At 50.0% G+C, this 26609-nt stretch overlaps 1 protein-coding gene and 1 long non-coding RNA gene across 4 annotated transcripts in view; both read left to right on the forward strand.

Moving 5' to 3' along the window:
• The first annotated feature begins 4912 nt into the window (after nucleotides 1–4912).
• On the forward strand, nucleotides 4913–20549 carry DNAJB12 (DnaJ heat shock protein family (Hsp40) member B12). 2 transcript variants are annotated; one of them, XM_069071078.1, is made up of 9 exons: nucleotides 4913–5048; nucleotides 11560–11734; nucleotides 13113–13258; nucleotides 16569–16754; nucleotides 16835–16914; nucleotides 17296–17405; nucleotides 18270–18442; nucleotides 19063–19214; nucleotides 20353–20549. In XM_069071078.1, exons 1-8 carry the CDS (start codon nucleotides 4916–4918, stop codon nucleotides 19182–19184), a joined length of 1125 nt encoding a protein of 374 aa, XP_068927179.1. In that variant the 5' UTR covers nucleotides 4913–4915; the 3' UTR covers nucleotides 19185–19214; nucleotides 20353–20549. The 2 variants fall into 2 exon arrangements, with proteins under 2 accessions (XP_068927179.1, XP_068927178.1); XM_069071077.1 differs by having other exon boundaries at nucleotides 19063–19160.
• Nucleotides 20550–23571: 3022 nt separating this feature from the next.
• LOC138148431 (uncharacterized) overlaps nucleotides 23572–26609 on the forward strand; it is a 41380-nt gene continuing 38342 nt past the window's right edge. The window contains exons 1-2 of one of the 2 annotated variants that reach the window (XR_011165062.1): nucleotides 23572–23864; nucleotides 25289–25408. This is a non-coding gene — a long non-coding RNA (uncharacterized lncRNA). The remainder of the gene's footprint in view (nucleotides 23865–25288; nucleotides 25409–26609) is intronic. The other variant, XR_011165061.1, reaches the window with a different exon arrangement.

Consider the following 26609-nt stretch of genomic DNA (forward strand, 5'->3'; position numbering starts at 1 on the left):
TTTCCAATTCTTCAGCACCACAAAAATAGCTGTTATATTTCTATACAAACAGGTCTTCCTCTCCCTACCTTTTAAAAAATATTTTTGAGACATATACCCAATAGTGATATTGCTGGCTCAAAGAGTATGCACAGTTTGGTAGCCCTTTGGGTAGAGTTCCAAATTGCTCTACAGAATGGTTGGATCACTTCACAACTCCACAAAGAGTGTATTAGTGCCCCAATTTTTCCACATCCCCTCCAACATGTATTATTTTCCTTTTCTGTCACATTAGCCAATCTGATAGGTGTGAGGTGGTACCTCAGAGTTATTTTACTTTGCACTTCTCTAATCAAGAGTGATTTAGAGCATTGAAAAGGCAATTCTTAAAAGAAGAAAAATTATCAACACATGAAAAATGTTCAAAAAGATATGATAAGTGTACATTAAAACAACTCAACCTTCCACCTGATATCCATCAAACCCGAAAAGGCAATAAAGGTTAACAACTTGATGGCAACCAAGCAAGAGACACACAGGTATAGTGCTGGTAGAGCTTTGAATGGATTCAATCTTCTAGAAAGAGATGTAGAATTGTGTAGTATTACAAAGGGAAGTGTACCTTCCAGACCAAGGATGCTGATAGGAAAAAAAAAAAAGTCTACAAAAATATCCAGATTGATGTTATTTGTAATAGCAAAAAAATACAAGCAAAATATCTGACCATTGAAGAAGGGCTAAATAAATCATGGCATATTAACATAACGGACTACTACCACGCCATGAAAAATGGAAAGGTAGACTGTCATATTGGATAGGGAACCGGCCTTGAATCATACACTTGTGTTCACTTCTAGCTCAGAGCCTTGCTTAACCATGTGGCCCTGGACAAGTCACAACCTCTCTGAGCCTCAGTTTCACTAACTCTTCAACTATAAAATGTGAGAAATGAACTAGATAGGTACCTTACAGCTCCAGATCTAAGGTCTTGTGATCTTAGGATTCGCTATCTGAACCATACTGCTTCTGTGACCCTAGCCGAGCCACAACCCCTTAGTTCCACAGGAAACTCTGAAAAACAGTTTCAGACCTACATAAGTAGGTAAGTAGATGATATAGTGGAGAAAGTGCTGAGCTTGGAGTCAGGAAGACCTGAATTCAAATCTTGCCACAGAGACTTACTTACTTACAAGGCATTTAACGTCTCTGCTGCAGTTTCCTCATCTGTAAAATTGGGATAACAGTAGCAGCATCTGCCTCCCTACTCCTTGTTAGGATAAAATAAGAAAACTTATGAAGTACTTTGCAAACCTTAATGTACTATATAAATATATATATATTCATACATTATATATTAAACAGAGAAATATATATATATAAATATAGCATATGTAAATGCTAGCTATTATTTCTAGATCATCTAGGTGATGCTAGCTAAAGGTAACTGTCCACAAGGGCTCTGTCCCAGACCCTTTTCTCTTCTCCCTCTGTACTGTTTCACTCGGTGATTTCATCAGCTCCCATGGTTTCAATTATCACCTCTGTTTATCATTCTCAGATCTGCTTATCCAGTGCTAACTTTGCTTCTAACCTTCAGACTTGAATTTCCAATCGACCCCTTTTTAGAATGTTTTGAAATGCACGCAACAAAATATATAGGATTACAAGTCCTCCAGTTTCACATCTCCAATTGACATCTTGAACTAGATATCCTATAGACATACTAATCTCAACATGTCCAAAACTGAAGTCATTAAATTTCCAAAAAAAACCTCCCCTCTTCCTAACTTCCCTATTACAATTAAGGGTACAACTCTGCACTCATCTAGACTCACAGCCATCATCCTTGATGCCTCACTCTTTCTCACCCATTACATCCAATCTGTTCCCAGGCCTGCCAATTTTACCTTCATAACTATTGCACATGCCCCTTTCTCTTGTCAGAAACTACCACAAGCCTGATGCAGGCCTTCATCACCCACATCTGGAATATTGAGAGAGCCTTCCTCCAGTCCATCTTCCATTCAGCTATCAAATTAACCTGCCTAACATGTAGAACTAACCATATCATCCCCTGACTCATTAAACTCTAGTGGCTCCCAACCACCTCCAGGATCACATATAAAATCCTCTGTTTGACATTCAAAGCTCTTCACAACCTGGCCCCTTCTGACCCTTCCAGTCTTCTTATACCTAACCCCTACATCCCCTCCCCCTAGTGCTAGTGCCTTCCCTCTATTTATTATCTCTGTATTACCATACACACACACTATCTCGATCTCTCCATATATACAAGATATATGTGTGTAGTTTGTACATAACTGCCTGCATGTTCTCTCCCATCTGACTGTGATTTCCTTGAGAGGAGGGATGGTCTTCTGTCTTTCTTTGTATTCCCAGTGCTTAACACAGAGTATGGCACACAGCAGGTGCTTAATAAACGCTTATTGGCTAACAAACAATGGAAAGAGAAATTCTCTAAACCGATTAAATCACAGGTCTGGACAAAAAGATTATAAGGATTCAACATAATATGGTAAAACTCTTACAAAGTGTGTAAGCGTAAAGAATATTGAACTAAAAGAATATACTACTGTTGAGGATAATAACAGAAATAAAACCAGGTGAAATACACAGAAAACTACACCAAAAAGAAAGGAGAAAATACAGTTGTTGCCCAGAGAGTTAAAGAAGGCAGGGAGGAGGGGATGTGCCCTCAAGATGAGACCCTAGTGGTCCATTTGTCATGGTCTCTGATTCTCAGGGTCTTATGGGGGAGGGTGTGGATTGTCATTAGGTCTCCAAAAGTCTCTGCATTGTGGCCTTTGGAGGGCTCCAAATGGGAACCCCAATATTAGTGTCTTAACTCTTGAGAATAGATCCAATGTACCTTCCATTTCTCTTGTATGTACAGTTGTTTGCATGTTGTCTCTCCCTGCCCCCAATGGCAATGTGAGTTCTTTGAGGGCAGGGACTGTTTTGGCAAATTCCCTTCCAATCTTAATATCTGAAGCTGCTAATTGATCCCTTTTATTTTGTAGTGAGAAGAGGGAAACTGGGCTAGGTAAGGAAGAGCCTCATTTGGGAAGGTTCCCCTCCCCCCAGCTAAAAAAATAACTCCATTCTACTGGTTAATATTCATTTGGATTATGAACTTATTCTTTTAAAATGCAAATACCTCTAAGTCACGTACAGCACGGTGTTAATCATAAAATCCAAACAGCTATTAATTAACACATTAATTTAGCAAACATTTATTAAGGTCTATATTAGGTACAAGGCTCTGTGCTAAGTGCTAAGGTTACAGAGATAAAAATCCTTTCACTCAAGGTTACCTCCTACCAGGTGGGAGTATGCTTTCATTAAGGGCTCAGCCACAGAGAGGATGGAAATTCTGATTTGAGGGGAAACATAATTTTCAAGCCTTGGATCATTTGAAGGAGGGGAGACCTGAACCAAGTCCCTTAGCAAGAGCCCAGAACTGGCCAGAGAAAAATAAAGCAGAGACAGGGGAAGACAGGTGTTGGGCCAGGGCATGGGTTGATGCTGCTTTTGGTCATTCTGTGGTCCTACATAAAGTAAGCTATGGGATTCTTCACTTTCCACCGGGGATCCTCTCGTGAACTTCTTGGAGTCTCTTCCTTAGTCCTAGAGACTAGCTGCTGTCCTAGCCAACAGAATGAGCGAGGTCTCGCAAACAGCCCTCACCCGGTTCATTTCTTCAAGAAATACTCACGCTCCATGTGTTAAGGCCCCACGCTAAGGGAGGTGCAAGTCCTGGTACAAGTGTCTAGACACAAGCTGGGAAGCAGAAACGCACGCGGCCCGAAGCGCCGTTTGGGGCCGGGTCCTTCAGGAGGGATCCAACCTCACAGCGGAGGAGATGGGGGAGGGGCAGGCTTCCTCTAAAGGGGGGGGGGGGGGGGGGGGGGGGGGGGGGGGCGGGCGGCCCCCGGAGGGGCGCCCCCCCCCCGGGGGGGGGGGGGGGGGGGGGGGGGGCGGCCGCGGGGGGGGGGGGGGGGGGGGGGGGTGTCCTGTACCGGGACGGCCTCCACGCCCAGAATGCTCCTCCTCCGCGCAGACCCGACCACGGCGTCCCATTTACCGAACCCCAGAGTCCCTGTGGCCTCCAGGGTCAAGCAGAGCCCTCTCTGGGGTTCGCGGCCCTCCCCCGAACCGTCTCCACTCCGACTCCCCCCCACGGCCGTGACGGCGCCGGTCACCTCCCGGCTGCCCGCGCTAGAACAGGAGGTCCTGGGGCTGGGGGCCGCCATTCGCAGCGCCTGCCGCGGAACCTAAGTGTCCCATCGCGGAGGGATCCCCCCCGGGGATAAACCACAAATTCCTCCGAGGCTCCCTTGAACTCACCGGCCTCCCCGCCCCCACCTCGTTTCTCCTTAAGTCACCTTGCATTTACCTATCGGTCCCAATACTTAAGTCAGCACGGCCGGCCTGGAAGTCACCCAGATCTGGGTTCGAGTCCTGCCCCTGCCCTGCGCCGGCTGGGCACCTAGGAGCAGCAGGAGTCACTGAGGTGTTGTCCTTCAGCTTCCGCCCTCCGCAGCTCCGCTCGGGCGCTCCGCGGCAGGCGGACTTCCCAAGTGCCTCGAGCACAGGGCCGGGTTTTCCTGCAGTCCTCGTCGCCATGCGGGCCTCAAAGGTGACCCGGGGGAGGCGGGCCCTTAACAAGGGTCTGGTCCAACTAGGCTCAGAGACCGAGAGGGTAGATGTGGTCCCCGCCCCCGGCCACCGCCGGCTCCCACCGGCTCCACACCAGCCTCTGGCGCGGAAGGCCGCGGCGGAGGAGAGGGTGTTGTGACGTCATCTCACCGCGCCGCTGCCGCCCCCCCCAACTTCACTACGCGCCGGTTGCTGGCGAAACCCTCCCTCCCCACCGGCCTCCGTCCGCCTCCCTGCCTAGCGCCCCGGTTCCGCCATGGAATCCAATAAAGATGAAGCCGAGCGCTGTATCACCATCGCCCTCAGCGCCATCAAGAGCCGCCAACCCGAGCGGGCACTGCGCTTCCTGGAAAAGGCACAGAGGCTTTACCCAACGCCAGGAGTGCGCGGTGAGTGCGCGGCGCCGCGGACCGGGAGGGCAGTCTGTCAGGGGCCGGGGCACAGTGGAGGGGGTTGAGGGACGCGAGGCAAGGGGAACGGACCGAGAGAAACGGCTGAAGGGGCTGGGGGAGGGGGGTCAGAGACAGCGAGGCCTGTGCGCGCCTGCGCACTTGCGCGCGCAGAGGCTGCTGGGAGCTGTAGTCCACCGACTCAGCTGCTTCGGAATCTGCAACGGTTGGAAAACTGAGACTAGGGGGAAGGTTCCGCCGTTGGACTGTGCGCGCGGAGCATCTCGGGACATGAAGTTTCCTCGTAGTGAGGCTGCGCTTTCCTCTAGGATTTCATGGGGAAGGGGAGCGCGGTCAAGGAGGAGAAGCCGAACTACATTTCCCAGAGGGCAGCGCGGCTGATGGGTGCCAGTTACTGGCTTGGGAAAGGAATTGATTACAGTTCGAGCTTCGAGAAATAAACCTGCTTCTTTGCGGGTGGGACCTGCCGGCAGCCTGGTAGCCGCTGGCTGCTACGCCTTTGCTAGGACGCCCCCCCCCCCCCTCCCCCTTGATTCTCCCCAGTTTATTCCCCCCTCTGTTGTTTGTGCGCTGTTTGCCCGATGTCTCTTCCCCCAACACTGCGCTCCTTGAGAGCGGGAGCTGTCTTGGGTGCTAAATTAGCACCCAGCATATAGTAGGTGCTTAATAAATGCTTATTGACTGACTGTAAAACCCACAGAACTAACTCTTAGGGTCCCTGACTGCTGGCCTGCTGGACCCCTGTCCAGGAGCCAGCCAGGCCACGGCAGCGCCAGCTTTGGAAGCCCACTGGGCGAACTGTCAGGGAGCTGGGGGAAGTGGGAAGGAAGCCGGGGACCCTCCAGGAAGAAGTTGCATATAGAAATGGGAAGCAGAGGGGTAGGGATAGGATCCTTACCCCCACCTATGCCCACATTTTTCTTTTCAGCCTAAACTTTCAAATACCACAGTGGTCCCCAAGAAATGCTCAAAGGATTAAAAGGTGGAATAGATTCTCCATGGAGGGTTTATGGGAAGACTGGACAAGTGATGGTATAGGATGAGATGGGTTTGATATGTGCCCTAATGAAGGTGAAAGTCCCACAGTGATTGGATGTTAACTCTTGGCAGTATCAGGTATAAAGTTTCAAAGTTGACTATTCTGTTAGTGTAAGTCCCCAGGATCTATGCCTGGAAAATGTCAAACTACTCTTGGTCTAGGAACTCTCCCCTCACACATTAGCAATCGGGGAAGAAGCCTTGGTAGCAGAGAGGCATGGGACTTCTGGACTTTCCTCTCTTTGTCCTACTTGTAGGAGTTGACCTTTAGCCTGCTTGCTCTCAGCCATCTACTGAAAACCTAGAGGAGGAAGCTCTATGTGAAATGGGTCAATCTTTCAAAAGCTTTGTATTATTTATAGTATTTTGTAGTATTGCCTCACAGTTAAGTCCCCTGCCAGCGGAAGAGCTGGACCAGATTAAAATGTAAGTGGGAAATATTTAACAAAATAAAATATAGTAAAAACATATATAATATTAATATGTGGTTTTCTAAGTCAATATACAGCCCAGAGATCCTTAGGTATGATTTAGTAGCCCCCACCAACCTGTGGTGATGCTGCTGTCTCTGAAATGCTGTCGCCTGTCCTACATGCACCAGGGACTAGAGTGGGAAAAAAAACCCCAGAACAGAAGGCCCAAATGAGTCTTGTCTTGTGGGAGTGACTGCTCATTTGCTGACCTTCTCTGGAGGTGTGCAGGGGCTGTTTCAGCGACTTGGAGCACCATCCTCCAAGAAGCTGCCACAGAGACCAGATCTCTTCTCCTTCCGTTCGTCCACCCAGCCAGCAGCACAAGTTGACTTTTCTCAGACTCAGTCAGTGGGCCATTGGGACTGACTGTGAAACCCACAGAACTAACCCTTATGGTCCCTGACTGCTGGCCTATGGAACAGGTTTAAATTGGCTTACACTTAGAAGGCAGATTGCGATCCAAGCCTCCTCTGTAACTCCTGATCTCTCCTATCTGTACCTTTACACTGAATTGGCAAGTGTGTGTAGGGCTAGTCTTGACCTGTGGCAGAAAATTCTTGACCAAAGAAAGCAGGAGTTTTGAACTACTGCACCTTCGAATACCTATAGGAACTTTATGGGTAAAATAATATTCGTACTCTTTACAGAAGTCTATAGTATTAATCTAGCTTTTTTGAAAATAGGTGCTTTTCACCATTTTATAGTATAGATGAGCCCCAAAAGGTTAAATGAGTTGCTTAAGGATGCCACAGTGAGGGGACAGAGTTCTCTTCTATTCAAGAACTACCCCAATCCCCCCACCCCCTTTCAATTGCTGCTTTCTCTAGCTATTGGAGTTTTTTCTGTTTCATGACCCTGACCTTTTTTCTTTAAAAAAAAAAAAATGTCAGACAACCGTATAGAATGTCAGACCCATAGGGAAATAGGGTGAGGACCTGGGGATTATTGATGCCTTTTCCCCTGAGTGCCAGTCCATTATAACTTTCAGAGGGTGGGGTGGGGAGAGGCTTAGAGACATCTGCTTAGAGCAGTAGACCTTTTCGTGATATATTTAATCCACACAAATGAAGGTACTTCATCTGAGATACCCAGGAAGGAGCATGAGAAAGGGAACAGGGAAGAGAAGGCAATACATCTAGACCATAGTCACTAGAGAGACTGGCATACACCTGACTCTGTCGAGGGACAGTCTGAGACACATCCAGGGACAGCTTGGATTAGGTGAGACGATCTTTCAGGCTATCACAGGAGGAAGAAGGACTCAGATCCCAGCTCTGGCCATTGCTTTATGAACATTACATGTTCAGTGCAGGGAAACACAGGGTCCCAAACAAGAGAGGCTGCTCAGGAATAGGGAAGAAGACAAGTTCAGAAGATAAGAAGGATTCAGGACTTTTCCAAGCACTTGTGATTGGTGTCCCACATCTAACATCAAAGGCAGGAACTCAACAATTATCAAAGGTGCATGGGGCAAGAGCATTTTCATACAGGTTTCAGAGAAATGGCAGGGTGGGGATACCAAGCAGTTGGGTGGTAGGTGTCTCAAGCAGACACAGTCTATTTAGATAAACGATGGGCTGAAAAAACAAAAATCAAAAACAGCTTTCTGGACTACAGAAACATATCCCCTCAACTATTAACATCCCATGGTTCTGCTGCCACCAGGCCACAAGAAACCTACATTAAATATTTCCTCCACCCCCTGTGGAAGCAAGAAACATGCTTTCCCCAAGTGTCAGTGTCTCTGGGGCCAAGGCAGTCCTCGCTTTCAGAATTGCTTTTTGGGGAACCAGATGAATTCATGGCTTATGCTGTGGGTGTCCTCCGTGCAGGAAGTGAGTCAGGGAGCGCTCTGTATGTGCAGGATTCAGCAGTGCCAAGAGCTCAATAACAGCTCAAACATCCTGGCTACATACCCACTGGTATAACGTCGCCTTATCATCTGGTCCCTAAAAATACAGCCCCACAAGGGCATTGACCTAAAATGCTTCCAGAAAAACTGGGTTAGAGACCATATGGGCAGATGAGGGGAACAGACAAAAGAAAGGTTGCCTACTGTCCTAATCAGTCAGCAGGAATCAGGCACGTATGATAGGACAGGACCAGGCTAAGTATTGGGGGCACAAAGGCACCACTGTTGAGCAGCTGATGTTCCATTAGAGGAGCTCCCTGAGAGAACTTGCTTGGAATTAGGAAATCTGATTTTCATTCCTGGCTGGAGTGTAGGGAACAAGTCTATTTCTCCATGGACTCTGCTTTTGTTACATGGGGAGAACGGTCCACAGAATGTTGGGGTGCTAACACATTGAAATGTTCCATGCCAGAGGCATCCTTCTTGGTCCACTGATGGGAGCCTTCCCGACCCTTCATCTCCATACGTGGACACAGTGTAGTTAACAGAGTCTTGTAAAGTCACAGGGGCAGTCACTGGTCCTTGTAAACAGTATCCCAGATAGTTGGGACTGTGGCCATAACTTAGGGCTTAGAACTGAGAGAAACGGAGAACATGCTTTTGAAATTTGTCTCTTCCCCAGATCGAGGGGCTGACTCCCACCTCATTGCCTGAGCCTTGTTCGGCTGCTTCCATTTTCACCTCTCCCTTCTGAGACAGACTACCAGTCAGCTTTGCTCCAAGAGCCACTCCTCCCCTCACCCAGCCTTGACAGAGCTAGCCTAGAGTCAGTCTGTCTGTTTCCCAACTGCTGACTCAGGTCATGTGTACAGCAGTTGCCTCATAGAGGAATGATATACTTGAGGTAAAGAGCTCCACTCAGCAAGTCCCTGTTCTGCTCCCAAAGCTGAGAGTGTAGGTGGTAGTAAACACCCAGAAAGTTTCTCTTTTTCCAGCCCAGAGGTGTTCATACCCCAGAATGACAAAAAAATAGTCCTTGGACACAAAGAAGCTATATTTTATTGGGGGGGGGGGCATAGAATTGGTACATGGATAAGCTAAGACAAGGTGGTTTAATAAGCAAGAGAGTACTCTAACAAGTCAGCAGGACATGAAGAAGACTTGAAATAAAGTGCTTGAATTGAGCCTTGAATGAAGGAAGATGAAGAATCCTGTTCTAGGCACAAAAGAGGAACACAAACAAATGGAAATGGAAATTGGGAAACGGCTAGTAGTCCAGTGTAGAGCCCTAGCATGAAACATCCCTTTTTCTGCTGTGCTGGTCCCACTAGGCTTTGCCCTCTGCTTCTTCCCCTGCCCTCAGCTGACCCAGACTGGCTTAGGCAGTATAGCAGAGCAGAGTTGGAGGCCCTGGAGTCTGGATGCACATCCCAGCTCTTCTGCTTAGAGTCAGAATCATCTCTTTGCCCCTCAGTTTCCTCATCTGTAAAGAAACCGGACTGGGTGACACAATCTCTTTAAATGTCTTTCCAGGTCCCAATACCATGATCTCCCCTTGTCAGCCTCCACAGTAGCCACAAGGCCCTGTCTGACCTCCAGGCAAGGAGGAGTGTTGCAGCTCTCCCTTACAGAGATTGCAGCAGGAGCACTGTTAAACCAGTGCCAAGCTTAGGGTTCATGTCCATCTTTTTTCTCTTACATGGACACTAAGCCTCCTGTGAGCAGGGCCACAGCCCTCCCCACCTTGATACACCCTTTCCTGCACTCCCTTCTCAGCTGCACAAAAGCCAACCACATATTCGACTTAGGAGAGTACTTTGCACAGAGGAGCCACCCCTAATGGTGAATTCCAGACCATTTTTTCAGTTTGGTTTTTTTTTCTCTTCCTGCCCTCTCTCCCCAACCCACCCACCCCACCTCCAAAAGCCCATATTGTTTCTCAACTTCATGTCACAACTGGGATCGAAGTGACTAAGAATTTGACACAAGGGGACCTCTGTAAAGAATCAAAGTGAAAACTAAAGACATCTGTCTACTGATCTTCCTGGACCACATTCAGGCAGGAAAAAAGTAAAAAGAGTATAAAAAATGACAGAAAGACCAAAAAAAAAAAAAAACCCAGCAAGTTTAAAGGAAGAAAAACCCAAGGAGAAACCAGAAAGTTGTAGAACAAATCATTTTTGTTGCAATGCTGGGAGCGTCAGGTGAAGTAACAACAGCCAGGTTCCAGATTGGCTGTAGCTGAAACCTTTGGTATGAAACATTTTAATGATAATAATCATAAAAAATGAATAAATAATAAAATTAAATTTATTAATCTCATTTAAGTACTTTCTTTGTAGTTGTGCAAGGCCTGCTTTTTTTTACTCCATTGGGTCTTTTTTTTCCTTTCCCTTTGCTATGTTAATTCTATAAGGGTACAAGAAACAGCCCAAAACATCCCCTGCTCCCTGTGGCTACAGCCTGTTCCAAACAGTATTATGTGGTGTTTCTGACTTTTCAAATTATTGTAATAATGAAAGTCACATGTATCCATAAGGAGTTTGAACTAGGATTGTGCTGGAAATCCTAGATGCCAGGATGAAATTGATGGGTGCCCAGGATTTACCAAACTAGAGTCAAATGATTGGCTTTTTGGCAACACATCTGAAAAAGGAGAGATTCCTGGTTCTAAAAGGCATTCACGTAAGGAATACACCTTATTTCACTTTTGGGGGGTCAAGAAGTGGTCTTAGGAATAACAGGAACCTTCCAGTCACTTCTGTAAGTGGTCCAAGTAGAATGGAATTGCTCTTCCTCAATTCAGCCGTGACAGTGGAGTTTCATGTGTGTTTGACAGTGCCTCAGTTTCTGCAGAGTGAACAGACCCCATACACATTGACCTACCAGCACGGGGTAGGTCTGGAGCATAAGGCAGCTTCTATTCTAGTCTTCCTAACTCAGCACTTAGACCACACTGAATGGAGAGGAGCCAAGACTGCAGCCATGTGGCCCTGGACCTTCTCAGTGTCACCTTCCAACCTGCTGGCCCTTGGGCCTGGGAACATAAGGAAAGCAAGTTTTAGGTTGCAAGAGATGGGGTTTCACAAAATCTTGACATTTTTTTTTCTTTCTCTACTTTGCTTAGCATTGATTGAATCTCTCACCCAGAATGGACAGACCTCTCATGGCCAGGCCAGACCAAAAGATACAGCCCCTTCCCACCGGAAAACAGGTGGGGGAGAAACCCCTTCTGCCAATGGTGAGGCTGGAGGAGAGGGCACAAAGGGCTACACACAGGACCAGATGGAAGCTGTGAAAAGGTGGGGAGCATGACTGGGCAGCCCAGTGACACTGGTGATGGCCTTCACACTTATGAAGGCGTCCTCTTGCATTGTTTCCTGACTTGAAGCCTCAGTGTCCAGTATCCATTTGGAGGATGGGACCCAGTAAAACAGCTACAGAATCATATGACCATAATCACTTCCCAAGAACCTTTGGTAGCTCCATGGAACATGGATTAAAACCCTTCTGTGACTATCCCAGTGCACAGCCCAGTCCAAATGAGCTCCTGATTGGGGGTGACCCATTATAGACATTGACTAAAATCAAATAAATATCCTCTAGCTCCTCCCAATGTCCCTTGTGTCTCACCCAGCCATCCCCCTGCTAGACTAATCCTGGACCTATTCAGACATCTCTGCCAGAACCAAAGGAGGCTGAATCTCTCCACTCCTCTCCCCCTACCCTCACTTCCCTACCTTCTTCCTCTCCTCCACCAAAAATAGGTAGGACATGAGCCGAGGTAAGACCTCTTCTGTTATGGTGGAGGCAGAACCAGGAGGCAATGAGTGGACGGAAGCAGAAGGATGGAGTCCCAAGTTCAAATACCAGCCCTTTCTGTGGCCTTGGGCAAATTCTGTAACCTCTCTAAGCCCCTCCTCTTTGTCTGTCAGATGAAGACAATGACACTTGTGTGCTTTACTTCACAGGGTTGTTGGGGGGATTAAGTGAGATCATAGAAGTAAAATGCTTTGTTTTCTGTAAAGTAAGGATTCTCTATGAATGTGAGAATCTACTGTTGGATGGAATGAGAGGTAGATTCGGGGCCTGCAAGGCTCCATTCATGGTCTACCTCAGCATGAACAAGTAATAATTACTGGAAAGAGGCCCTCCTGTGGCAGGTCTTCATCTTCCTCCAAGTTAAACAGCACCCACCACCACCAGTCAGCCTCATCAGATCCCCTAGATCCCCCTCCACTTCTCTGTGTGCTGATGATAATGTGTGTGCCGGGGAGAAGAGGGTGGAAGCCTAGTTCAGAAGTCCAGGCTAGGGTGAAAATTTCCTTCCACGTTAAAATTTCTACTCAAAACATCCTTTTAAACCCTTGGGCTGGAGGTCTGGACTATTCCCTTTGCCTGTTTAGTGTGTTGGAATTTTAGGGTTTAGGGGCACAGACTAGGTAAATGTTTAGAGGATTTGGGGTTAACTTTACAATTCCATTAGCTCCTTTGACTTTAGAAAAGAGTTGGTGCCTTTTCCTCCCTGCCCTGAAACTGAGCCTTCCCCTCCTTGTGTGGAGGAGTCTTTCATGGCAATGGAGGTGGGTTGGGGTGGGCCCTCTGACCCTCAGTGACAGCCAGGACATGGTTGGTGTAGCAAAGAGTTATCTTCAGGCCTGTGTCCCTTCTCTTCTCCAGGGTGAAGCAGTGTAAAGACTACTATGAGATCCTGGGGGTGAGCAGAGAAGCCTCGGAAGAGGACCTGAAGAAGGCCTACCGAAAACTGGCCCTCAAATTTCACCCAGACAAGAACCATGCCCCTGGTGCCACGGAGGCTTTTAAAGGTGAGGACTCATTTCTCTGAGAATATTATGGCATTTCTATCCACCAGTCTTGAGGGACCTTACTCAGTAATTCAGTTCCACATCTGTGAAGCGCACATGAAATGTACAGTCTTAGGGGGGATACAGGTTCAATGGGAGACACAGCTCCTTCCCTGCCCTCACAGAGCTTAGTCTAGAAGGAGGTGGTTAGAGCACCCCCCTCCAGGGATCTTCTCTGTTTGGGCTGCTGTGTCCAACAGCTGCATATTCCCACAGAAGTGCGTCCAGAGCAGGAGGGTGACACAGCCCAGAGCTCTGGGAGTGAGGCGGGGAGAGGAACATGGAGATTTCCTGGAGGAGGTGACATTGGAGCTGCGTTTCACAGGACATTCCGGCCGTAGGAAATGCACAAGTTGTGGGCATTTAACCAGTGGACCAGAGAGCAGCTGGAAGAGAGACCTAGGATGCACCTGGACAGGCAGCATGGCCCCAGGTTGCAGAGGGCATTGAGGCGAGAGGGGACTGTCATGGGGTTTGAGAAGAGTGACACTACCAGAGAGCTAAGAATAAGGGACACCAGTCTAGGCACAGAGAACCTGTGGGGGGAAGAGAGTGGAGGCATGTAAACCTCCTGCATGAAGACAGTATCCGTGGTGAAAAGGCAGAAACAGCAGGACTTGGTAACTTAATGGATGTGAGAAAGGAAAGGAAGAGTCAAAGATAACGCCAGAGTTTTCAGTTGAATGTTGGTACATTTAAGTCACATTATCTTTTAGGCACTTAGAGATGTGGGTCCAGATGAGGGATTCTTAGCCTGAGGTCTGTGAACTATTATGGTTTTGTTTTTTTGTTTTGCTTTTTGGAGGGCAGTTGGGGTTAAGTGATTTGCCCAAGGTCACACGGCTAGTTTTTTGTGTGTTAAGTGTCTGAGGCCAGATTTGAATACAGGTCCTCCTGACTCCAGAGCCAGTGCTCTATTCGCTGCACCACCTAGCCGCCCTATTGTGTTTTTTTTAATAAATATTCTGATGTTACTTATTTCAATATAATTAATTTCCTTTGTAATCCAACTTTATTTTATGCATTTAAATACATAAATCTGAGAAGGGATCCACTGGCCTCACCAGACTGCCTAGAGGGTCTATGGCACAAAAAATGTTAAAAATCCCTGGTCTAGAGCTTAGACAGCTGGAAATGTAGGTTTGTGACCCAGAAGCATCAATGTGATAGTTGAAAACATGGGAGTAGGGGCGGCCAGGTAGCACAGCAAGTAAGAGCACCGGCTCCAGTGTCAGGATGACCTGGAGATTGAATCCCGGGCTCAATCAAATCCGGGCTCAGATACTTAGCACCACACCCAGAAATAACTGGCCATGTAACCTTGAGCAAGCTACTTAACCCCGATTGCTTAAAAAAAAAAACATGGGAGTAAATAAGGTGGAGAAGAAGGAGAAGGTAGAGAGGAAGAAAAGACCAAGGGTAGTACCTTGCATAGTACCATTCCCTAAGAGCTGGGTAGAAGAGGAAGAGCTGCTGAAGAAGACGGTCTAGGAGCAGTTGGAAAAGGAGCAGGGAATGGTGTCTGGCCAGTGGCAACAGAAAGTGGCCAGGAAGAGGAGAAGTGAAGGAAAGGGTCATTTAATTTGTTGACTAGGTCACTGGGTCACCTTAGTGGAGTGAAAGTGGTGGAATCCAGACAACAAGGGGTTAAGCAGAGATGGTAAAGAAACAGAGCTTAAAAGTGAGCCACTGCAAAGGAATCCCCAAAACCACCCAGTTCTAGTCCCAAGCCAGATGGACCGCCAGTGGCAAGACCTTGAGCAAGACCAAATGGTATAAAATGTTTCTCATTGCTGAGGGGGGCAGTGTGCTCTAGTACGTAGGTAGGCAGGCCTTAGAATCAGGAGAACAGGGTTCAAGTTTCATCTCTGATATGTGAACATGGACAGGCCCCTAACTTCTCAGTACCCCAGGCAGTTCTCTAGGGCTCTAAGCTATAGAACTGGACCAGTCAGCCCTTAGGAGAGAGGGCTTCCTCACCAGGACTTGCCTCCACTGATGAAATCCCTGGTCTGGACCACATGACTTGCATAATGAACACGGAGTAAAAGTGATCCTTGCCCACCTCCTTATCATCCAAAGCCTTAACTTTCCTGGGCTGACAGTCATCCTGAATAAACAGTCCCCTTACCTGTTGGGTGTGATTGAGGTTATGTTGCCTAGGACTGCCTTAGCTGTCAGCTCTCCCCCCTCTCTTCTAGGACAAGCTTGGCCCCTACAACATCATATCTAATCTCAAGCAATCCCTTGAGCTGAAGGCTCAGACTGCAGTTATGGGGCCAAGTCAGAGGCATTAGGCAAAGGGCCCTTGAACAATTTCCACTGGGTTTTCTGAGCCCTAAGGCCACTGTGAATTGGTTGATCCTCCAGAGAACTTGGACAGTATCTACTGTCCAGGTCCCAGAGAAGGCAAGGGGAGCATGCCAGACCAAGGCCGCCATTTTGTAGATGTTTCTCCGTCATTACTGTCTTTCACTGATGCCTTAGCAGTCTTCTCCTCAGGTGAAGTTTGTCATCTTGGCTCCGTCACCATTTCTCCAGTGACGGCAGCCCTTTACACCCCCCGGAATAGGGTTGCCTTCTGACTTGACCCACCATCTGCCAAGTTCTGAAGCACATTTCTTTAAGGAGTAGGAAAGATAGAGAACCTTGGTGCACACTTGGTTCAAAGACTCTTGAGGACTTTTGGTTGCTTCCCCAGGTCAATTAGGAAGATGCTTTGCCTAGAAATGCTGAAACCAAGGCACAGAAAGAGTATATTGCATCCCAAAGGACACAGGTGCCAGGGTCAGAGGTGGGAAGAGAATCCAGGACTCCTGGTGAGCAAGGCGTTTTCTGTCAGATTCAAGTTCCTAGCTTGTTTCTGTAGTTGCCTCTGTGTTTTGAGGGAAGCTCAAGATTCCTTCCTAAACGTGGCCTCCTGTTGTATGCTTCTATAGAAGAAGGTGGTACTTCTTATATAGTAGGGGTGCAGCTTGTTGGACTGGATAGAGACCCTCTGGAAGCTCCCCTGCGATCTCTGGGCTCCTCAGCCTCTCACCAGAGGCCTTTGGCATGCCGGTATCCCCATGGGCATTTACCTACACGCTGAACTAGGCTTCTGGGCAGCCTCTTCTCCCCCTCTGGCTTCCTCAAGGTGTCTCTTCAACAGACCCCAGACCAAGCTTTCTTCCTACTTCACCTTTTCAAATCTCTTTATTTGTCCCCAGGGGATCAGTGGCTTGGGGTCTGTGCCAGCATAGCAGACCCTGACACTTCCTCTCCTTTGCAGCCATCGGGACCGCGTACGCCGTGCTGAGCAACTCTGAAAAGAGGAGACAGTACGACCAGTTTGGGGATGAAAAGAGCCAGGCTGCCCGGCAGGGCCAGGGCCACGGGGACTTCCACCGGGGCTTTGAAGCAGACATATCTCCTGAGGACCTCTTCAACATGTTCTTTGGCGGCGGCTTTCCTTCCAGTAAGGCCCGTCCTCCCTCCTGGTGCTTTGTCCACCCTGCCCTCCCTCCACAGCCTGACCAGTCTCCCTCTGACCCCCAGGTAACATCCACGTCTACAGCAACGGCCGCATGCGGTACACCTACCACCAAAGGCCCGACCGCCGAGACAACCAGGGCGATGTGAGTGTAGCCTGGGTGAGGGGAGTGTGAGCACGAGGAGAGAAGAGGGGGCTGCATTTGAGGGAGGGCCTGGCTGCCCGCTGCCTCTGGTGGCTCCTTCCAGCAGTGCCAGCTTTCCAACACTAGAGGGAGGCACACTCCACCCCACTTCCCTTCTTTTCCAAGGCAACGTGTTGACTATTTGGGACAGAAGTTTAGGTGCCTGGCCTGGAGTGGCCACTGGCAGCCACATCTACCTACCCCTGCTGCCAGCGCCCTCCCCCACCGCCTTGCTGTCAATCAGCGAACTTGCATTAAGCCCCTCAGTGCGCTGGCCTGCTCCCCGCAGGGACTGGGGGCCAGTCAGCTCGGCTTCAGGACTGACTGTGTGTTTCTTCCTAGGGTGGCCTTGGGCTGTTTGTCCAGCTGATGCCCATACTCATCCTGATCATTGTGTCAGCACTCAGCCAGATGATGGTGTCCAGCCCACCGTACAGCCTCAGCCAAAGACCGTTAGTAGACAGAACTCCCCGACCCTGTGGTGGCTGGGGCAGTGTGGGAGCTGCATGAGGCGGGGTGGGCCCACTCTGCCTCAGCAGCCAGCTTCCCCCTCCCCTTCCTAGGATGTATGAGGAGACACTGGTCTAAACATCAAGAGAATCCATTCTTTCTCTGGACCTCCAGGGAAGGTGCCCACTTGATTGTCAGTAAATTGGGGAACTTGTGCAAGCAGGGGGTGAGAGGGCCTCATCTGGCCTGCTCCTTTGCTTCCCAAAGTCTTCATTTCCCTGCTCCAGAGATGCATAACCCTTCTCCGCTTCAGAATGTGCCCTCTCAGTAGAGGTGTCCTCTCTGTTCAGAGGGTTCCCTGTTCTTGTCAAGCCAGGGATTTTGAGAGTTCTTGGAAGGGATGACCCAGAAGGTACCTAGGCTGGCCTCTCCCTTGTTCTACAGGGTTCTTTGATACCGGATTCTAAGCACCTTGAAGTCATGGCCTGTGTCTCTAATTCCTCTCTGTATCCTACCTACTTCTCTCTCCCCATAATCCCCCACAAACATATACATGTATACCATACCTAGCACAGTTCTGGGTATACCGTAGGCACCCCACGTAGTCTTCAGATCAGTAAAGGAGCTGAGTGACTGGCCCAGCAAAGATGGTGGCAAGGCCAGGACCAGAGCTGATGTCTTCTGGCTTGTTTTTCCCCACCAGCCCCCTCCCCTAAATTCCATGAGCCACGGGCACCTGAACGAGTATGTTCTAGGTCCTGCTTAATCATGGGAAGACACACAGAAGATTGTGGTTCCAACTGAGGGACGGGAATACCTATTCTTGGCTCTGGGCTTATGCGGTGCTACATCTGTTTCTGGGGCAGGTCAGTGGGGCACGTCCACAAGCGGCTGACTGAGCACCTCAAAGTGCCCTACTATGTATCTGATAACTTTGGGGAAGAGTTCACTGGTTCCAGCTTAAAGACAGTAGAACGGAATGTGGAAGACGACTACGTAGCCAACCTCCGAAATAACTGCTGGAAAGAGAAGCAACAGAGTGAGTGGGGCTGCTGGGAGGGCCCTTGGGTCCTGGGTTGGCAGCCCCCCAGGCCTCCTGCTGTGCCCTGGTGGCCTGGCATTTCAGAGACTAAGTGTTCAGAGCTGGGGCTCAGAGAGGCTCTCTGGGCTCACAGAGGGCTGTGAATGCTTTCCTCTTGTGATGTTGGAAAGTGGGTGTTCCATTTGCCCCCCAAAAGTTTCTCTTCTGTTCCTCCTTCCCTTCATACCCTGTAGTTCTCAGGTCCCTCGATGACCCTTACTATGCATCTCAGCTCCAGGGGAAGCAAACATATGTATGCTAGTTACAGCAGCGCGTCTGACCAGCCTCTCCAATTTACTTCCAAGTCACCTTGAATTTGGTGTCACAGGGTGCCTGCCAACACTCCTTCAAAGGCTCTCCTAGCTAGGCTGTCCCCTTAGTCATGGCCTCCTGCCTGAAAAGCCACATCCCTTCTGACCCATTAGATCTTAAGCCAGCTATGCCCCTAAGGCTGCCTCAGTCATTGTCCTGCTGTCCCCTCCTTTTCTGATTTCCCTGCCCCGTCCCTCCACATTACAGGTGTAGGAAGGGAGTGGGTCTCTACACTTTGGACTTCTAACATCTGTTCTCTCTTGCAGAAGAAAGTTTACTCTATCGGGCCCGTTACTTTGGAGACACGGGTCTGTATCACAAAGCGCAGAGGATGGGCACCCCGAGCTGTAGCAGATTGTCAGAGGTACAGGCCTCTCTGCATGGATAGTCAACGCCAGACCACCCTGCTGAGGTCCAAGTATGAGCAGAAGCCACCCCTTTGGGCTTGATTAATGGAACTTATTGTACTTTAGGCATCTGTGGGGAAATGGGGCTGCACTCTCCAGAGCCATGTCTACAGGCCAGGTCCTCTGGTAACCAGAAGCAGGGGGTGGGGTGGAATGGTAGCTAGAGGGAGGACATGGGAGAAACAGCACCAGAAGCTGACCTGTCCACCAGGCTCTGGTCACATTTGCCCCCAGGGATTCCTGTGCCAGAGGGGCTTCTACTTTCCAAGCTCAGGCTGGTGGATTTAGGTTTGCTTTCTCCTTCTAACTGACGTGTTCTTGCCATGACCTCCCCCCGATGGCATCACCTTCCCTTCTCCCTGCCCCCTGCCCCTCTACTCTCCAAATACTCATGTGGTTGCATGAGGTCACCAGTGATAACAAGGCCTCTGGCCTTGGGTCAGGGCTTGAGCTGCCCAGGCTCCTGGGAAGGGCTCTAGGAAGAAGGGTGAGTTGATGGAGGTGGGCTCCTTCCCTTCCTTTCCCCATCCCAGCCAGAAACCTTTCTCCTGAGAAAGCCTATAGGCACAACAGAAAGTTGAATGCCCAGGAGAGGGCAGGCAGGCAACAGAGGAACGAGGTAGGGAAGGAAGGAGGCTGCCTGGGCCTGTCTTTGTGTCTTTGTACCACACCTGGCACCTCAGCCAGTACAGAAAGTACAGGCAGCACTCCAGCATCTTCACCCCGGCCTGCTCCTTTCAGGCTGTGGTCTGAGGAAAGGAACAGAATGTCAGAAGTTCAGGGTCAAATTCAGTGCAGCCTGTGAATGAAAACCGTCCCACCCCAGCCTGTGGCCAGCCATCTGCCTGCCTCTACCTCTTTCTGCTTTCGAGGGCTCCTCTAGCAGAAGGAGCCAGAAACAGCAGCTTGGGCAGATAAGAAGGGTGGGCCTCAGATGGGCCTCCCTGGCCAGCGGGGTGGGCACCTTCCCTCCCCACAAGCAGCTCCCCCAGCAGAATGGAGGCGTGGGGGTGGCAGCAACTTAGTGTCACTGTGGAGATGTGTGTGTGTGTGTGTGTGTGTGTGCGTGCGCATGTGCGTGTGTGTGCGGCACAGGCCAGCTCTTTTGTGTGGTTGCCAAGCTAACACAATGACCACTTTCATCCTCAGACTATGAAATACCTGGAGAATTTTCGATGAAGTGCACTGAGCCAAGGTGATGGACATTATATTTAAGGAGCAAAAACCTTAAATTGAAGTGGCATTGGAGGATGAGCGATGCACAACTGCCCTTTCTCACCCAATAAATGCAGAAAGCCCTGAGGACAGGAAAGCCTGGCCACTGAGCTTCTCTCTTCTTCCCAACACCAACGAGGTTCTGCGCTCAGTTCTCTCCTAGGAAACGGCAGCCATGGCAACAAAAGTAGGATTGAAAACTCCTACAGCCAAGGTGTGGGGGGGGGGGTGTGGGGGAGGAGGAGGCTAGGACCGCCCTCCTTCCTCATCTCCCCCAGCTGCTGCTCACCTCTCACCAGAGCCTGCCGGTCTGCTGCTGGTGAGGAAGAGATGGGAGCTAGATGGGATTTAATTTATAGGTGTGTGTGTGTGCGTGTGTGCATGCATGCCGAGCTGCGCTCCTATAGCCAGGCATGTATAGAGATATCTTTAAATGGTCTACTTTTAACTATGCAGGGAGTGGCTTAAGTTATTTGGCAGATTTCTCTCCCATTTTAGAGATGGGCCTATTTTCAGGAGGCTGCCTAGTTCTCTAAAATCACAGCTGACAGGACAGGGAGCTTGGTTCACTTGCTTCCCAGTGATTCTTCCCTTGGATGAAGGCTTTTGGTCTAGTTTCTGGTTGGTGATTTCTAAGGGCAGAGATAATCACGACAGAATGGAAAGCTCTACAACACTTGTTTTGAGGCCGCAGGGCTTCAGACTCTACTGGAAAGAAGGAGGGAGAAAGTGGTTTGTTTACTAGGTCAGCTGTGAGCATAACTTCTCCCCGAAGGTTTGGCTGCCCATCTTGAGCTCATCAGTATTTACATTTGATGGAGATGGTCAAGCCTGCCGGGATGATGGCCGCTCAGTTTCCCTGTCCTAACCTTGAACTCACCCCCCATGCTGCACCTCAGGGGTCCCCTTCCCAACGTAGCTTTGCACCACAGAAATGCAGTCTGGCACCCTGTCCAGGGGCGACTGGACTAACTGGAGCCTGGTAAGGAAAAGCTGGCCAAGTCTGGAATGCACTTACTGAGGGAAATTGGGCCGTCCCTCACCTCCTCTTCCTCCTGCTGCACCCCTTAGTAGCTGAGTGGGCTGCTGCCTTCGTGGCCTCCATGGTTCAGAGCACTGCACCTGGGGAAACCCGGGCCAGCCCCAGAGGAACCTGGGCACAGCAGCCAGCCTCTCCGACAGACCCGGGACAGCCTCCAAGCAAACCGACCTTCCCAGGATAGATGACCCACTGGGTCTTCTCTTCCTTCCACTTTGGACTAAAGATATTCTGCTCAACCAGAATGGTTTTCTTATCTTCACTTTATGAAGGAGGATTTTTCTCAAAACAGCTGTTGCTGCCAGGGGGAGGGAGGGAGGTTTTATTTATTCCCAAAGTTTATACCCAGCCTTTTGAAATCAGCCAAGTTGCCCAGGAATTGGATCTTCCTTTGACAAAGTGTCACTAAGCCCGTGTTACTTCTAAGCCTTACTTCTCCTCTGCTGCCAGAGCCAATCCTCTCCTTGAGTTTTTTTGGCCTTTTTTTCTTAATTAAAAAAATAGTGGGGTAAGGAGGGGGTCCAGAGGGAAATATACCAGCTGTTCTAAACTGATGATACTCTGTGCTCACCACCCTCCACCCAGAAAGATCTCAGTGGAAGGAAACTCAGAGCAGCCTCAGGCCTGCAGACCATACCCACCTACCTAGTGACACAGCCCCTCCACCCCCCCCCCACTCCCACCCAGTGATTTCTCTGAGTCACTATCCATGGATGGTATAAGCTCGGTGCAATAAAGCGTAGATCCTGAAGGATAACCACAGAGGCTGAATTAGAATTATGAAATTGTACATCTATAAATAAATGTTTATAATGTGAGAGACCAAAGTGTGTTTTGGTGTGTACTGAGATCATGGGGTTTATGATCAATCCCCAGTGACCGAGATAAAAATACTTACACAGTCCACCTCACCCAGTTGTAAAGAAAGTGCTTTGTGGCCTTGAGAAAATGGGAGAATTGAGTGTCAAGGAGCTAGCTGGACAAGGGTGTTGTCAAACCCCCTGAAAAGGCATGAGTGTGCCTAGGGCTAGAAGACAAAATAAATACCTCCACATCCTGCAGAGTGGAATCTTGAGGATTAGACAAGTGTGATTCCAAAAAGGAGGCCTCCTGCTGGGTCCTTTCCACTGAACTCACCTTGCCAGCCCACCCCTGCCTGGCTGTTACTGAACAGCACCTGGGGTGCTGCTAAACGCTTCCCGTGCAGACCAGTGGCCGCAGTCGTCATTTTATACCACAGGCCATTATATCCTCAGCCTTGCCAGACTGCTGACACTGAGAAATGGGATGTCCAGCCCGGCTGTTACAGAAAGAGGAACAGTCACTCTTTGGCTTCTTGAGTGTCATGAAATTTTGTTTCGGGCCTTTTCTGCCTAGAGAGTGGGTAGGAATGTTCCTTTTTTGAAGGTAAAGTCTCTGAGAAGGGGAAGGAGCTGAGAAAAGGACCAGGCAAAATTCTTCCCAGAATCCTAGTAGGTGGGTGAGCAGGCCAGGTCCCCATCCATCATCACCCAAATAGAAATGAGGGGTTTAGCAGGAAGGGCACCAGAGCCCTTCCACCTGCAGAGCCCTCCAGGCTGGAGGGGTGCCCACCTGTTGCACCCCGATAGGACCCAGGAGAATACGAGATTCAAGGGAGCATGCAGGCTTATCGGAATGACCGGGCCCGGCTCCTGCCTGGCACCCTCTACGCCTACATGGGCGGCCACCAAGACCTAACAGGGCCTGTTAAAAACTACCATGGTTCCTAAGCCTGCCCTGCGGAGCCAGGAGGCCATCAGGCCTCAGCCCCTGCTCTCCTGGGGCTAAACAACACAGGGCATTCAACAGATGCTGGGAAGTGGCGTGTTTCCGGGGCCACACTTCTAGACTAAAGGCACCAAGTCCTGCTTCCCTTGCCTCCACTGCCCCCCCCCCCCCCCGCCCCGTGCTTGTTTAGATCTCATGGGGCTCGAGTGCAGAGTCGAACCCTCGGTATTTCTTCCCGTCTCTCCTGAGCCTGGGGGAGGGCCCGGAGCTCTCTCCTGGCCCCGCCCCTCCCCTCCCGCAGCCTGGTCCAAGACTTTCCAAAGAGTAACAAATGTTGCAACCTGAGCAAGCGATTCACAGGAACAAGGCTGCCGCAAAATCTGCCCCGGGCTCCTGGAGACCGTGGCTGCACAGAAGCCCCGCCCCGCGCTCCCGCTAGCCAAAGAGAAGTCGGAGCAGCGATCGGGCCACCGCCAGGGCTGGCTCCCATTGGCTAGAGCCTCTCCCAGGGCTCCTCCCCCTCCCCGCCGCGCACAGCCACAGGTCCCGGCGGGAGGGGACGGCTTGGGTTGCTGGGGGAGAGTGGCAGGGTCTGGAGGCAGGACCCCTCCCCCACCCCCATGTGCACTGCCACACGTCCCCACGGGGGCAGGAAGAGGTGAGGACCGGGTAAAGGTGGCAGGCCCTCCCCCTCCCAGCCTCCTGCACATCCTCAGGTGGGGGTGGGGGCAGGGGACAGGCTTGGTTGCAGGGTGAAGATAGCAGGGGGCAGCAGCCCTCCCCCACCTCCCACAGCCGCGGGTTCCCACGGGGCTGGAGGAGGCAAAATAGCCGATATTTCTCCCGGTCCCTCCCCGCCCCCCAGCCCCAGTGCGCAGCAGCGGGGAGGCGCCGCAGGTGAGGAGTCTGGTCTCGTCTCCCCACGTCCTCCTTCCTCCCCCAGCCCGCTGCCCAGCCAGAGGCATGCTTCGTTGCTGGGTAAAGGTGGCAGGGCTGCCTCCCCGGGCACCGTCCCTGAGCCTTGGTGCTGGACCACCGGCGCCCACGTGGGGCAGGAGTGGCAAGGGTCCCGGCCAGAGGCCGGCCGCCTCCCTCCTGGTGACTCCAGCTGGCCCTTGAAAGCGGGGTCCCCTCGGCTCCCCCTTCCCCCAGAGGCCGGGGCAAAGTCGCCTGTCTGCCGGGCCTCTATTCACTGGCTTTATGAACTGGGCTCACTGCCCAGATGTCTGGGGCCAGGTACACAAGAAAGTCACTCAAAGACTTAGGTCAACACTGTTTTTCTGCATGATATCACCGTTGCTGTCAGCTCTGGGCACGTCCCTGCATCACACCACGTGATGTCATCGTTCTAGACTGAAATAAGCCATTTCCCGAATCAGGAAACTGAGGCTCACGGATGGGACTCCCGGAGATGGAATGAAAGGATTATGGGTCAGGGTTTAGGATGACAACAAATATCTCAGCCCTACCAGAGAAAGAGAAAAAGCCTGCATCATCCATCTCAAAGCAGTCTGGCCCAGAGCCCTCATTTCACAGACCCAGACAGGGTCCCATATGTAGGGAGCAGTGGGGCTGAGATTCAAACCCAGCTCCTCCGACTCCAATTCCAGGTCTCTTTCTGTGGAGCCCTTGCTGTGATAGAAAGGATGCCAACACACATAAAATACTTTTTTAAAAAGACTTTTAAGTGCTTTGTAATGTCTGCTATTATTATTAGTTTGTGACTTTGGGTGAATTATTTAACCTTTCTGGGCCTGTAAAATGAAAGGGTTAGTATATTTTGTAAGATCCCAGAGTCCTGTGATGTTACAGCAGAGGACAATGAGATATTGGAAGCCAAAGAGGATTTTGAGGCACTTGGAAGCCTGGTATAGTGATTAGAACCCCACCGAAGAATGGGAATAAACTGCAAGAGGACACAAGGGCAGGGGACCTGTCTGAGCTGGCATCCTGGGCACAGTGGAGAATGGCCCACCCGAGGTCCCATTCTGGGTCTGAAGGTCAGCTCCCTTTAGTAATTGTTGTTTACAGCACAAGGACATCTGTCAACAGCTCTCTAATTCTCTCCCCTGTCACACCCAGACGACTTTGGGAAAAGGAGCAGAGGGCATGGAGGACGGCGCTTGGCAAACAACAGCGATTGTAGTCCCAGACAATTCATGTTGGCAAACAAGGTTTGCTGTGCCTCCGCTTGGCTGCAAGGTAGGACCCCGAAGCATTATTAAAATCCCTTGGCAGATGGAGAAACCAAGTCTCAGAATGGTGCTGGCCCAGGGTCACAGCTGATGTCCGAGTTAGACCCGGAATTCACGTCCAGCAGCTAAGAATTTACCCAGTGCACCACATCCAGAGAGTACTGACACTACTGGTCCTTTGGCAGCAGAGAAATAGCCCAATTCCATTGGATGGGCATCTATCAAATGCCTGTTTCATACAAGGCACTCTGGTAGGCACAAAGACAAAAATGAAAGTGTCTGCCCTCATTGAGTTCACTAGTTAGTCAGCACACTTAAAAGAGAAAGCTTCCAGGGGCTGCCCATCTTGTATCTCTAACTGGTGGCCAGGATCACCTATCTAACCCCACCCCCATTTAGGAACATGTCCGTTATCCCTTCCCTCTGCCCTGGGGACAGTTCATGGTGCTTGTCCCAGGTGGGAAAATTCCTAGTTCTAGCACTGCTCCCCACCACCCAGGTCATCTGATTCAGTGCCATGCTGTACATGGTTCCTTCCTTACACCTTTGGTAACTGACCTTTCTGTAAAGTAGGAAGGACCCTCTTCATAACTTCAGTTTCATAGACACATGTATGCTATGGTAGAATTGTTATTTATATAAGGGAAGAGTGACTGGATTTCACCCCAAGACCTAAGTTTAATCTATTCCATAAATCATTAGGAAGGGCACACCTGAAGGAAGTGGTAGCCCAGGGAGATGTGAAGGGTACTCAGGAGGGAGAGAAAACCAGGTCTAAGGAGTCAACCTGAGTTGAAAGCACAGACGGGAGCAAGGAGAAGATGGGGAGTGGGAGATGAAATGTCAGGTTCAGGGAAGAACAACACCCAGTACCCAAAAGGGTTAATGTGAAATGTATACTAAGGCTAACAACTTGGTTGAAACATCAAAGGGCTTCAACTACTCAACAGATACCCACTGAAGAAATGGTTAGAAGGATGGATGGATGGATGGATGATGGATGGATAGATGGATAGATGTTTGAATGGATGGCAAAAGGAACAAATGAGAGAGAGAAGTAAGAAAAGAGGGACAGAAGGAGGAAGGAATCAGTGTACTCCTGGCCTTTTGCTCTGCATGCTTCTTCCACCATCCTCACCACCATACCCTGGCCTGCCAAAATTCTTTTAAACCTTTCTACATCCTGCCATTCCAGGAAGAAACACCAA

Source organism: Petaurus breviceps, unplaced genomic scaffold (assembly GCF_028583685.1).
Source record: "Petaurus breviceps papuanus isolate PSGF00001 unplaced genomic scaffold, PetGlider_PUasm1.0 90825, whole genome shotgun sequence".
NCBI lineage: Eukaryota > Metazoa > Chordata > Mammalia > Diprotodontia > Petauridae > Petaurus > Petaurus breviceps.

What these genes read in the sequence shown, in the direction of transcription:
- DNAJB12 (XM_069071077.1), top strand. Translation starts at nt 4,916, where the DNA reads ATGGAATCCAATAAAGATGAAGCCGAGCGCTGTATCACCATCGCCCTC. An exon ending in TGCCACGGAGGCTTTTAAAG is followed by an intron (nt 13,259 to 16,568) that starts GTGAGGACTCAT and finishes TCTCCTTTGCAG; the next exon opens with CCATCGGGACCGCGTACGCC. An exon ending in GCCGAGACAACCAGGGCGAT is followed by an intron (nt 16,915 to 17,295) that starts GTGAGTGTAGCC and finishes GTTTCTTCCTAG; the next exon opens with GGTGGCCTTGGGCTGTTTGT.